This window comes from Aethalodelphis obliquidens, unplaced genomic scaffold (genome assembly GCF_003676395.1).
Source record: "Aethalodelphis obliquidens isolate GAN/ISIS:26980383/991018 unplaced genomic scaffold, ASM367639v1 scaffold16, whole genome shotgun sequence".
NCBI lineage: Eukaryota > Metazoa > Chordata > Mammalia > Artiodactyla > Delphinidae > Aethalodelphis > Aethalodelphis obliquidens.
The window spans coordinates 20,028,703-20,042,444 of record NW_020837960.1 but is presented as its reverse complement, the minus strand read 5'-3'; the positions used below and the strand labels follow the sequence as shown (position 1 = coordinate 20,042,444).

General features: G+C 36.3%; 1 protein-coding gene across 4 annotated transcripts in view; it reads left to right on the top strand.

The window, feature by feature from the left end:
• Nucleotides 1-13,742, top strand: part of COG6 (component of oligomeric golgi complex 6) — an 82,884-nt gene that overhangs the window by 56,493 nt on the left and 12,649 nt on the right. For 2 of the 4 annotated variants that reach the window (XM_027116437.1, XM_027116438.1), the window contains exon 20: nt 7,415-7,555. The exons of 1 other annotated variant lie outside the window; for it this stretch is intronic. In XM_027116437.1, coding sequence (XP_026972238.1) covers nt 7,415-7,428 — 14 coding nt within the window. In that variant the 3' untranslated portion in view covers nt 7,429-7,555. Of the gene's footprint in view, nt 1-7,414; nt 7,650-13,742 lie in introns of those variants that run through there. One more of the 4 variants, XM_027116439.1, reaches the window with a different exon arrangement.

The window sequence follows — 13,742 nt, the reverse complement described above, 5'->3', positions numbered from 1 at the left end:
TACTTCACTCTGTATGACAGTCTCTAGATCCATTCATGTCTCAACAAATGACCCAGTTATGTTCCTTTTTATGGCTGAATAATAATCCATTGTATATATGTACCACATCTTCTTTATCCATTCGTCTGTCGATGGGCATTTAGGTTGCTTCCAACCTGGCTATTGTAAATAGTGCTACAATGAACATTGGGGTGCATGTGTCTTTTTGAATTATGGTGTTATCTGGATATATGCCCAGTAGTGGGATTGCTGTGTCATATGGTAATTCTATTTTTAGTTCTTTAAGGAACCTCCATACTGTTCTCCATAGTGGCTGTATCAATTTACTTTCCTAACAGTGCAAGAGGGTTCCCCTTTCTCCACACCCTCTCCAGCATGTGTTGTTTGTAGATTTTCTGATGATGCCCATTCTAACTGGTGTGAGGTGATACCTCATTGCAGTTTTGATTTGCATTTCTCTAAGAATTAGTGATGTTGAGCAGCTTTTCATGTGCTTCTTGGCCATCTGTATGTCTTCTTTGGAGAAATGTCTATTTAGGTCTTCTGCCCATTTTGGATTGGGTTGTTTGTTTTTTTAATATTGAGATGCATGAGCTGTTTATATATTTTGGAGATTAATCCTTTGTCCGTTGACTCGTTTGCAAATATTTTCTCCCATTTTGAGGGTTGTCTTTTCGTCTTGTTTATGGTTTCCTTTGCTGTGCAAAAGCTTTGACATTTCATTAGGTCCCATTTGTTTATTTCTGTTTTTATTTCCATTACTTTAGGAGGTGGATCAAAAAAGATCTTGCTGTGATTTATGTCAAAGAGTGTTCTTCCTGTGTTTTCCTCTAAGAGTTTTATAGTGTCTGGTCTTACATTTAGGTCTCTAATCCATTTTGAGTTTATTTCTGTCTGTGGCATTAGGGAGTGTTCAAATTTCATTCTTTTACATGTAGCTGTCCAGTTTTCCCAGCACCACTTATTGAAGAGACTGTCTTTTCTCCATTGTATATCCTTGCCTCCTTTGTCATAGATTAGTTGACCATAGGTGCGTGGGTTTATCTCTGGGCTTTCTATCTTGTTCCATTGATCTATGTTTTTTTTGTGTGCCAGTACTATATTGTCTTGATTACTGTAGTTTTGTAGTATAGTCTGAAGTCAGGGAGTCTGATTCCTCCAGCTCCGTTTTTTTCCCTCAAGACTGCTTTGGCTATTTGGGGTCTTTTATGTCTCCATACAAATTTTAAGATTTTTTGTTCTGGTTCTGTAAAAAATGCCTTTGGTGATTTGATAGGGATTGCATTGAATCTGTAGATTGCTTTGGGTAGTGTAGTCATTTTCACAATATTGATTCTTCCAATCCAAGAACATGGTATATCTCTCCATCTGTTGCTGTCATCTTTAATTTCTTTCATCAGTATCTTATAGTTTTCTGCATACAGGTCTTTTGTCTCCCTAGGTAGGTTTATTCCTAGGTATTTTATTCTTTCTGTTGCAATGGTAAATGGGAGTGTTTCCTTAATTTCTCTTTCAGATTTTTCATCATTAGTGTATAGGAATGCAAGAGATTTCTGTGCATTAATTTTGTATCCTGCAACATTACCAAATTCATTGATTAGCTCTAGTAGTTTTCTAGTGGCATCTTTAGGATTCTCTATGTATAGTATCATGTCATCTGCAGTGACAGTTTTAGTTATTTTTCAATTTGTATTTCTTTTTCTTCTCTGATTGCCGTGGCTAGGACTTCCAAAACTATGTTGAATAATAGTGGTGAGAGTGGAAATCCATGTCTTGTTCCTGATCTTAGAGGAAATGTTTTCAGTTTTTCACCATTGAGAATGATGTTTGCTGTGAGTTTGTCATATATGGCCTGTATTATGTTGAGGTAGGTTCCCTCTATGCCCACTTTCTTGAGAGTTTTATCATAAACAGGTGTTGAATTTTGTCAAAAGCTTTTTCTGCATCTATTGAGATGATCATATGGTTTTTATTCTTCAATTCGTTAATATGGTGTATCACATTGATTGGTTTGCATATATTGAAGAATCCTTGCATCCCTGGGATAAATCCCACTTGATCATGGTGTATGATCCTTTTAATGTGTTGTTGGATTCTGTTTGCTAGTATTTTGTTGAGGATTTTTGCATCTATATTCATCATTGATATTAGTCTGTAATATTCTTGTTTTCTAGTATCTTTGTCTGGTTTTGGTATCAGAGTGATGGTGACCTCATAGAATGAGTTTGGGAGTGTTCCTTCCTCTGCAATTTTTGGAAGAGTTTGAGAAGGATGAGTGTTAGCTCTTCTCTAAATGTTTGATAGAATTCGCCTGTGAAGCCATCTGGTCCTGGACTTTGTTTGTTGGAAGATTTTTAAATCACAGTTTCACTTTCATTACTTGTGATTTGTCTGTTCATATTTTCTGTTTCTTCCTGGTTCAGTCTTGGAAGGTTATACCTTTCTAAGAATTTGGCCATTTCTTCCAGGTTGTCCATTTTATTGGCGTACAGTTGCTTGTAGTAGTCTCTTAGGATGCTTTGTATTTCTGTGGTGTCTGTTGTAACCTTTTCCTTTTCATTTCTAATTTTATTGATTTGAGTCCTCTCCCTCTTTTTCTTGATGAGTCTGGCTAATGGTTTATCAATTTTGTTCATCTTCTCAGAGAACCAGCTTTTAGTTTTATTGATCTTTGCTATTGTTTTCTTTGTTTCTATTTCATTTATTTCTTCTCTGATCTTTATGATTTCTTTCCTTCTGCTAGCTTTGGGTTTTCTTTGTTCTTCTTTCTCCCGTTCCTTTAGTGTAAGGTTAGATTGTTTATTTGAGCTTTTTCTTGTTTCTTGAGGTAGGCTTGTATAGCTATAAACTTCCCTCTTAGAACTGCTTTTGCTGCATCCCATAGGTTTTGGATCGTTGTGTTTTCATTGTCATTTGTCTCTAGGTATTTTTTGATTTCTTCTTTGATTTCTTCAGTGATCTCTTGGTTATTTGGTAATGTATTGTTTAGCCTCCATGTGTTTGTGTTTTTTATGTTTTTTTCCCTGTAATTCTTTTCTAATCTCATAGCGTTGTGGTCAGAAAAGATGCTTGGTATGATTTCAGTTTTCTTAAATTTATTGAGGCTTGATTTGTGACCCAAAATGTGATCTATCCTGGAGAATGTTCTGTGCGCACTTGAGAAGAAAGTGTAATCTGCTGTTTTCGGATGGAATGTCGTATAAATATCAATTAAATCTATCTGGTCTGTTGTGTCATTTAAAGCTTATGTTTCCTTATTTATTTTCATTTTGGATGATCTGTCCATTTGTGTAAGTGAGGTGTTAATGTCCCCCACTATTATTGTGTTACTGTCGATTTCCTCTTTTATAGCTGTTAGCAGTTGCCTTATATATTGAGGTGCTTCTGTGTTGGGTGCATATATATTTATAATTGTTATATCTTCTTCTTGGATTGATCCGTTGATCATTATGTAGTGTCCTTCCTTGTCTCTTGTAACATTCTTTATTTTAAAGTCTATTTTATCTGATACGGGTATTGCTACTCCAGCTTTCTTTTGATTTCCATTTGCATGGAATATCTTTTTCCATCCCCTCACTTTCAGTTTGTATGTGTCCGTAGGTCTGAAGTGGGTCTCTTGTAGACAGCATATATATGGGTCTTGCTTTGTATCCATTCAGCAAGCCTGTGTCTTTTGCTTGGAGCATCTAATCCATTCACATTTAAGGTAATTATCGATATGTATGTTCCTATGACCATTTTCTTAATTGTTTTGGGTTTGTTTTTGTAGGTCCTTTCTTTTCTTGTGTTTCCCACTTAGAGAAGTTCCTTTAGCATTTGTTGTAGAGCTGGTTTGGTGGTGCTGAATTCTCTTAGCTTTTGCTTCTCTGTAAAGCTTTTGATTTCTCCATAGAATCTGAATGAGATCCTTGCTGGGTAAAGTAATCTTGGTTGTAGGTTCTTCCCTTTCATCACTTTAAGTATATCATGCCACTTCCTTCTGGCTTATAGAGTTTCTGCTGAGAAATCAGCCTTTAACCTTATGGGAGTTCCCTTGTATGTTATTTGTCGTTTTTCCCTTGCTGCTTTCAATAATTTTTCTTTGTCTTTAATTTTTGCCAGTGTGATTACTGTGTTTCTTGGCATGTTTTTCCTTGGGTTTATCCTCTATGGCACTCTCTGTGCTTCCTGAACTTGGGTGGCTATTTCCTTTCCAGTGTTAGGGAAGTTTTCTATTATAATCTCTTCAAATATTTTCTCTGGTCCTTCCTTTCTCTCTTCTCCTTTTGAGACCCCTATAATGCATATGTTGTTGCATTTAATGTTGTCCCAGAGGTCTCTTAGGCTGTCTTCATTTCTTTTCATTCTTTTTTCTTTATTCTTTTCCACAGCAGTGAATTCCACCATTCTGTCTTCCAGGTCACTTATCCGTTCTTCTGCCTCAGTTAATATGCTGTTGATTCCTTCTAGTGTAGTCTTCATTTCAGTTATTGTTCATCTCTGTTTGTTTGTTCTTTAATTCTTCTAGGTCTTTGTTGAACATTTCTTACATCTTCTCGATCTTTGTCTCCATTCTTTTTCCGAGGTCCTGGATCATCTTCACTATCATTATGCTGAATACTTTTTCTGGAAGGTTGCCTGTCTCCACTTCGTTTAGTTTTTTTTCTGGGGTTTTATCTTGTTCCTTCATCTGGTACATAGCCCTCTGCCTTTTCATCTTGTCTGTCTTTCTGTGAATGTGGTTTTCGTTCCACAGGCTGCAGGATTGTAGTTCTTCTTGCCTCTGCTCTTGCCTCTGGATTTTAAAAAATGTGTTTAATATTCATTATTGTACCTTATTCTGATTTTAAACTCCTTGTGAGGAGGAGTAACCCTGTTTTTGTATTCCTTATGTAGTATAAGTATACACTGTGTTCAGACTGAGTATAGATCTTAGAGTATGAGGTGTGAGTAATGAATGCCTTATACACCTCCAGAAATCTTACTGCTTTTTGAGGGGGAGGTAGAGGGATGGGCTGGGAATTTGGGGCTGGTAGATGCAAACAATTACATTTAGAATGGGTAAACAACAAAGTCCAAGTTTATAGCACAGAGAATTATATCCAGTCTCCTGGGATAAACCATAATGGAGAAGAATATTAAAAAAAGAATCTATGTGTAAATGTCACTGTGCTGTATAGCAGAGATTGCGACAGCCTTTTAAATCCGCTACACTTCAATAGAAAATAAAATACAACAATTCAAATAAAACATCTTACTGCTTTTAGTAAAGAACTAAAAGTGCTGTAGCTAAAAATCCATTATTTAAAGTACCAGGGATGTAATGTACAACATGATAAATATAATTAACCCTGCTGATTATATATGAAAGTTGTTAAGAGTAAATCCTAAAAGTTGTCATCACAAGAAAAAAATTTTTATTTCTTTAATTTTCAACCTATATGAGATGATGGATGTTCAGTAAAGTTATTGTGATAATCATTAATGATGGATGTAAATCAAATCATTATGTTGTACACCTTATACAGTGCTGTATGTCAATTATATCTCAATAAAACTGGTATAAAAAAGATAAAATAAATCCATTATTTACCTTCTTGCAAAATGGGTATCAAATGTATAGTTAACAAGTTTTTCAAATGCTAGTTAGAGTATTTGCAGCTACATCATTTATGGAAAATAATTTTTATGTCATTTTGATGCATTTGTTGTTAGGCTCAGTTAATTACAGGAACGATCACTAATCAACAGATTAAAAAAATATCTCAAAGCTTCATCTGGATAAGTAGTTTTCCAAACCAGTTTCTACCGTCCTCCCTTCCAACAAAAAGGTAGTACAGCCAATAGCATTCCTCCACTCTGCTCAGAAAATTGCCTCAGTGTATCTTCCTTCTACCCAGTCTCATTTTGGGAGCTTTAGCAATTTTGGGACAATGTTAGGTTGCTCCAGCAAATCAAAGTTGCTTAAATCAAGAGTCTGAGACCCCATGAGAACAGTGTGCTGCTGACTCGAGATGCAAGTGGACTCCCCTTCTCTTTCCATCTAACTAGTTTTGTTCTTTTTTAGACCACAGATCCACTTATTTCTGCAGATAATTTTACAAATGTATTAGTTTGGTCATGGATGTTCTAAAAACGGATTATTTCTAGCTCAGAAGATCAGAGAGGCTTCTTGGATGAGAGAGTACATTTTTACTGAGAATTAAGGGCGTTTAAAGTGGGTGAGACAGACATTCTATGCGAATGGAGGTATGAGAGTAAGCAAGGGAATTGAGGTCAGGAAGAGCAGGGCAGATAGAACAGTCAGGAGCCGCGCTGGATTGCAGCATTAGAGTAGTGATGCAGAAGGTGTTATAAAGGATTCTGAGTGATAGGGTAAGGAATTTTGACTTCTCTGAAACCAGAAGAAGCCATGGAACCTCCTTGAAGAAAGGCCCTGGGTAGGGGAGAGACACGATAAAAGGTTTGCTTTAGAAAGAGTAATCTACGAGCAGTGCTCATGATACATTAAATGGGGAACAGACTGGATGGGGGGAAGACCGGGTAGGAGTTTTTCTTAGATACTCCAGGCAAGAAAAGTTTGTTAGGGCCTGAACTGAGGTGATGAGACATAGTTATGCCATTGACAGAAGCAGGAGACATAAGAGAAGTAGGTTTGGGAGTAAAGCTTTAAAGACACATTTTTTATTTAGTTACAAAAATCAGAAAAAGATGTTTTCATCAGTAGGTATATAGAAATAGAAGTAGCTGGGGATGACGAAGTAAATGTCATGAAAACATAAGGGGTTAATGCAGATTTAATGAGCCCAGTGTTATTTTTTTCTAAAAACATTTGCTTCAGTTTATTTAAAACTATTTCTATTCTTTTATGTACTTATGTAGAAATGCGTATTTGAAAATGCCGTGATTTGTTGTAGGCAAGTGTCACGTTTTTGCGAGAGATAAGAAATCTAGGAGATGTGGTTATTAGTGTAGGAGCTATAGGTGAAAGGACAGTATATTGTAAGTTATTCTGAGATTTGAAGTATTGAGAGATTTGAATAATTATAAGTCTCTTTAAGGTTAATGTGTTATCAGTCATGTTTTCGAAATCAGCACATTGATGGTGGGTCACGGTTTCTGTTTCTTGTTTAGTAATCCACGGTATATCAGGCACTGTTCTAGCCCTAAAGATAAGGCAGTGAACAAAACACAGCTCCTGCCCTCCTGCAACCTGCGTACTGATGGAGAAGATTTAATAAAGAAGTAATAAATATAAAGAAACCTTTTATCCCCAAACCAAAATAGCTAACTCATGTAGCTGTACAGTGGTTTTAATAATATATGTGTGATAACTACGAAAACGAAATTCGTCGGTTCATGCGTGGAGCCTTCTTACAGTGCTTGGTGTTTCATTCTCAGATTATGTGTTCACATTCTGTTTGTTTATCAATAGAGAGCAGATCATAAAACAGTCTACAGAATTAGTCTGCAGAGCCTATGGTGAAGTGTATGCAGCTGTGATGAATCCAGTCAATGAATACAAAGATCCAGAGAGCATTCTACACCGATCGCCGCAGCAAGTGCAGACACTTCTCTCCTGATTGTCTTAGAATGTGTTAGCAAAACATTGCATTCCTAAAACACTGAAGGTTTTCTTGGTTTTTAGTCTGTTAATCTTTACTTTGAAATTTGATGGTTACAGTTTTCTTTGTATCGTAAGAATGCAGCTCCCAATAATTGCTTTGCTTTGGTCACAGTAAAGTGAAAGTAAGTAACACGTGTTGACCTGAGTTGGCATTGCTCTGTGTCTGCACTCCACGTCTCTCCAGCCCTGCAGTTCCCCTCAATTCTGGAATATAAATGTGTGGGGAAAGAGTAGTATGAGAGGTTTGAGGGATTTTTCTTTTTTACAAGATTAGTTCTAAATTAACTGTACATTAAAAAATTATCTAAACTTAGGAATTAGTTCGAAGATAGGACCTAATAAATATCTCTTTACTTAAAGATTCATTTGCTTTTTTGCTAGATATTGTGAGTAGGTATACTTAAACTGAGGAGCAGAAATGTACATTCAGCAAAAATAGGAAAAGAGAGAAGTAATTTAAAGGTGGCTTCTACTCTGTGTCTGCCCTAGACTGAATTCAAGGTGAAGTTCGGCACTTCATGGGGGCTGTAGGCATCCTGTGCTGCATGTAAACCTAGTGTTTAAAAAAGAACACTCGTGGTGCAACGTGGACTCTGACTTCAGCCATCTGCACACCTTGGTGTTCAAACCAAAGAAATAAGGTGTACTCTAACCCTGCAGGAAAAAGGCCAGAGTAGCGATTGCTAATTGACGTTATGTCTAGCCTTATGGTGGCCCCTTGTTTGGGCTCTGACTTTAGAACCGTACCAAGAGTAAGATTCAAAGTCACTGTTTTTGTTTTTGTTTTTTAAAAAAAAAAAAAACTAAATGTGTTTGATGTGACTTGACTTTGACTTTGTGGGTAAGATTTTGAGGACAGATTTTTATTAGCAAAATATCTTAATTTCTGGGCTTCCCTGGTGGCACAGTGTTTGAGAGTCCGCCTGCCGATGCAGGGGACACGGGTTCGTGCCCCGGTCCGGGAAGAGCCCACGTGCCGCGGAGCGGCTGGGCCCGTGAGCCATGGCCGCTGAGCCTGCGCGTCCGGAGCCTGTGCTCCGCAACGGGGGAGGCCACAACAGAGAGAGGCCCGCGTACCGCGAAAAAAAAAAAAAATCTTAATTTCTGGTAAATCCATAAAAAGAGCTAAGTCTCTAAATTATATGTGAGAAAATGAGGCATAAGGAAAAAATTGACTAGGTTAAAATATTTTGAAAAGTAGTAAGATAAAATTACTAATTATATAGCAAATACAGAATATATAACAAATTAGTATTTACAGAACATGGTGTGTTCATCTATCTGAAATATGATTTTTTTGGAGCAAGAGTGATTGATTATATATCATCTCTTTTGGTATTTAATCTGTATTTTTAGTCTTTTTCCTTCAATGAGTATATGTGATATATAAAAGATAGAAAATAAAGTATGATATAAATCAAGAGCTTAAATTTTATATAATTTATATCTACTGTGAGAAAAGATTGCTTACTTACCATTAGTGAATTCCTTTGATTTCTAGGAAAAAAGTATATTTAGTTTTTTACTTAATTTTTTCAAATAAAATATTAAACTGTTTTTAGAGTAGCAATCATTGCAGTATTTTTATACATTGCATCAGTGTGTTTTTAGAAAATATGCTAATAGGAAAGAAAGTACAATATAGGGCCAAATTGAGATAACCAATGGAAGATTGATGAGCAGAATGTGGTATCAGTGTGATCTTGAAAACTTAATTAAAATAAAGGATTGTAAGTGTTAATTCATTAGCTTAACACTGCATTTGCTATTTACTTCATAGTTTGCATCTTGAACTGTTTTGAGATGGAGTAAGTATAACCTTAGGTAATGCGTGTCAGCCTTTCCTTCAGAGAGAAAAGGTATTTGCCTGACCAAAACCCTCTCTGGTTGAACGTTTCCATTTCTTTCTTTGTGCTTGTACTTGGAACAGGTGAATGTTATCTGAGAAAAATCACACAAATAGACTGATTGACTTTTTAAATTCATGATCACAGTCTTCAAATGGCACTCAATATTGCTTTGTAGTTCTACTCTGTCTCTGGTAAACTCACCTCCCCACTTTTCAAGATGACTTTTCCACCCTCACTTAGTTAACGACCTTCGTAATTCATTGAGAAAACAGCTGGTAGGCTAATCTCCTGCATTTTTCTACCCTCATATATTGCACTCATCTTCATCTTTCCTCCTTTTGTGCTGGAGACAGTGTCCCTCCTCCTGTGACAGGCTGTTCCCTTCCTCTGGACTCTGGATTCCATTCTCTCACCTTCTCAGAGACGTTTCTGAGTTATCCCTCTCTTTTGCTTCAGCAACTTGTGACTTCTCTGTAGGATTATTCTCGACAGCATACACAGTGCTCTAGTGTTGATAGTATTTTTTAAAACTTTCCACCTCCCAGATCCTCACACCTCCATTTCTCTGCTGCTTTTTATAATGATCGTCTATGCATGCTGTCTTATATTTCTGCTGCCGTTATGTCTTAAATTAGCCCCATATGGCTTCAGCATCACCACTGCAACACAGCTAACCCTGATGAGATCTCCATAGTATTATATGTTGTCAAATCCAATGGATTCTTCTCATTCCTTATTTTATTAAACTTTCAATAGCATTCCACACACTTATGTCTGAAATACTATACTTCCTAGGCTTTCACAGCACAACTTTCTGCTAGTTTTCCTTCCAGTTCATTAGCCAAACCCCTCTCAACCTCCTTCCCTGGTTCTTTTGCCTCTTTGTGACCTTTAAAAGTTTGCATACTCTAGGGCTTGATCCTCAAATTTTTTTCCTTGCCTTAGGAGTTTTTTATTATCTCACTATAGCCTGGCCTTTTCTGACTGCTATTAGCTCACGTCCTTAGGTCTATCCATATAGTGGAATACTCTACAGTAGTGAAAAATGAAGTAATTTTCAAATACATAATGTTGAACAAAAAGAAAAATTACAGAATAATATAGTATGAGTCCATTTATAGAATTAAAAAAGATAAAACAAATTTATACATTCATGGATACACATGTGGTAAAGCTATAAGGAAATATAGGAAATGATGTGGAATTCAAGATTATTTCACAGGATCTTTAGAAGTTACTAATGTTCTGTTCTTACAATGGAGTGTTGGTATATGTATATTCGTTTTGTTATTTTCTAAAATTTACATATATGTGACGTGAACTCTTGTCTATATATTCCACAATTTTAAAAAGAGTTTAAAAAAATTGTTTAACACGGCCTGGGGTAAAGTTAGAACTCAGTATGTGTTAGCTAATATTTTTCATTGTGCTTGTTATTAAACACATTTATTAAGTGCCAACTGGGGCAGGCTCTGTGATAAGCAACAAGGTTTTAAAAGACCACTAAAATGTGCTTCTGTCATTGAATTCCCTGTCTTGCACAGATATCACATGTATTATAAGTAGACACAATGCAGTTTGATAGGGCGTTTGTGCATGTAGGTAAGAGGAAAAAATGAACTAACATCATTTTTTATGAAAGCCACATGTATGTACTTGGGGTTGAAGAGGCTGAGAGCATAGAAAAGAAAGTTTTAAAACACAACCATACATTTTAAATTCTTTGATGATCATAATGACTGGGTTACATTAATTAGCTATTTGATTAAGATGCAAAATTGTCTTATAGGTTGGGGACATCAACAAAAACATTGGATTAAGGAATTCCAAAATTCTGCCTCTCCCTAAAAGAAACAATAAAACTGGCCTTCAAAAACTGTCAAGATCAACTTTTTCAGAACGCTAGAAACCAACTAAAAGCTAATAGCAGTTAGATTGTGCTTATTAAAAAACTAAGCAAAACAAGCTGAGTCTCGGCATGCTTTGTGGTATTTTAACTTAGGCTAGTCCTATGCTTTGCTCCCAAACTCAGCAATAGCCTTGAAAATAGCATCCCACGCTTCCTAGTACTGGAGAAAGCAGAATGGACCAGGTTTGCAAAGATTGTCCGTACCTGACATGTCTCATGCCTCCCTGGGAGACCCATTTGAAAAGCTTATTTTTCTCTTGCCTAACATGGAACTTGCCCAGGGCTACAGCCACTACCCAGGGGGAGGGGCCAGTTGAGGGGAGGGGCCAGTTGAGGGGAGGACACTTCTCTGCTGCCTGAAGTTAGGACAAATGGTAGACTAAGGTAAAAGCTTGGGAAGAAAAGTTAGAAATGAAATAATAAGGGTTTTGAAACACTGACATATTCTTGGCAATCTAGAAATCTAGCGCACATGTCTAGCACTGTGCGTGCTCAAGAAAGACCAGAAAGACCCTAAGCACTCACCTCTGGGTAACCTTGAGGCTTTGTGGAAGCAGAAAGTGAAGGCTGAAGCAAAGTTAGAAGCTACCTGGCTGGATGTTGAAGGAATGCCCCAACTCTCACACACAACATCTCAGCAAAGACTGGGAGATTTTTTTGGTTCCAGACATTGAAATCTCTGTCCAGTTATTAGCTGACAACTAAGCTAATGGACCACTTTAACTGGTCACACACAACAAAGAATATAGATTTTACAAAATTAGTTCAGGAAGGTCACTGAAACATGCAATAACAACCACGAAAGGCACCAACAGCAGACTCTGAGGGATGGGGTGAGAAAATCTGATTTCCCAACAGAATGGGCACATCATAATATTAAAAATGTTCATGCTTCAAGAAGAAAAAAGCAAGGTGCTCAAAGTATGGCCAATACACAGAAGGAAAAAAAAGACAGTCAATAGAAGCTGTCCCTGAGTAAGCCCAGATGTTGGACTTACTAGGCAAAAGACTTCAAAACATCTCTTCTAAATATGTTCAAGGGCTGAAAGTAAGTATGAGAACAATATCTTACCAAATACAGAATATCAATAAAGAGGTAGAAATTTCAAAAAGGATGTTTTTATAGTTATAAATTTATAATCATAAAAATAATTTAGTCATAATTTTATAAAAATTACAGAAAAGAAACTTCTGCAGTTGAAAAGTATATTAACTGAAATGAAAAATTCACTATAGGAGTTCATCAGATTTGAGCAGGCAGAAAAAAGTATCAGCAAACTTGAAGATAGGTCAATTGAGATTATCCAGTCTGAGGAACAGAAAGAAAAGAATGAAAGAGAATGAACAGAACCTCAGAGACCTTTGGGATATTATCAACAATATTCACACAATGGGAGTCTCAGAAAGAAAAAATAGGGAGAAAAGGACCAAAAGAATATTTGAAGAAATATTGGCAGGAAACTTTACAAATTTGATGAAAACCTTAACATACTCAAATTCACCAAGCTCTATTGTAGGATAAATTCAAAGAAATACACCAAGACACATCACAATCAAACTATCAAAAGGCAAAGACCAAGAAGGAACCTTGAAAGCAAGAGAACTCATCATTTGCAAGTGATCCCCAATAACACCTGATTTTTCTCATCAGAAACCACAGAGGCCAGAAAGCACTGGATGACATATTCAAAATGGTGGAAGAACAGCTGTTAGAATTCTATATCCAGCAAAACTGTGAAAATATAGGAGAAAGTAAGACAGTCTAAGATAAAAAACAATCATACCATACATGAATGTTTAAGGGTTCTTGAGGCTGAAATGAAAGGGTACTAGACAGTAACTCAAATTAGCAAAGAAATAAAGAATAGCAAGGAAATACAATATATGGGCAACCCTATAAACCAACTAGATTTAATAGACATCTGCAGAACACCCCATCCAGCAACAGAGTATACAGCCCTCTCATGGGCACATGCTGAATTATCTAAGACCACATGTTAGACCACAATACAAGTCTCAGTAAATTTAAAAAGATTAAAGTGTGTTCTCCAGCCACAATGACATGAAATTAGAAATCAATAACAAAAGGAAATTTTGAAAATGAATATGTGGAAATTAAATAGCATACTCTTAAATAACCAATGGGTCAAAGAAGAAATAAGGAAATTAGAGAAAACTTCGAGATAAAAGTTTCGTATTAAACAGCATATCAATTCTTATGGGATACAGCAAAAACAGTGCTCAGAGGGAAATTTATAGACTACATTAAAGAAAAATAAATTTAAAACCTACCTTTATACCTTAAAAAACTAGGAAAAGAAAAGCAAACAACTGAAAGCAAGAAGAAGGAAATAGTAAAGATTATAGCAGACAGAAA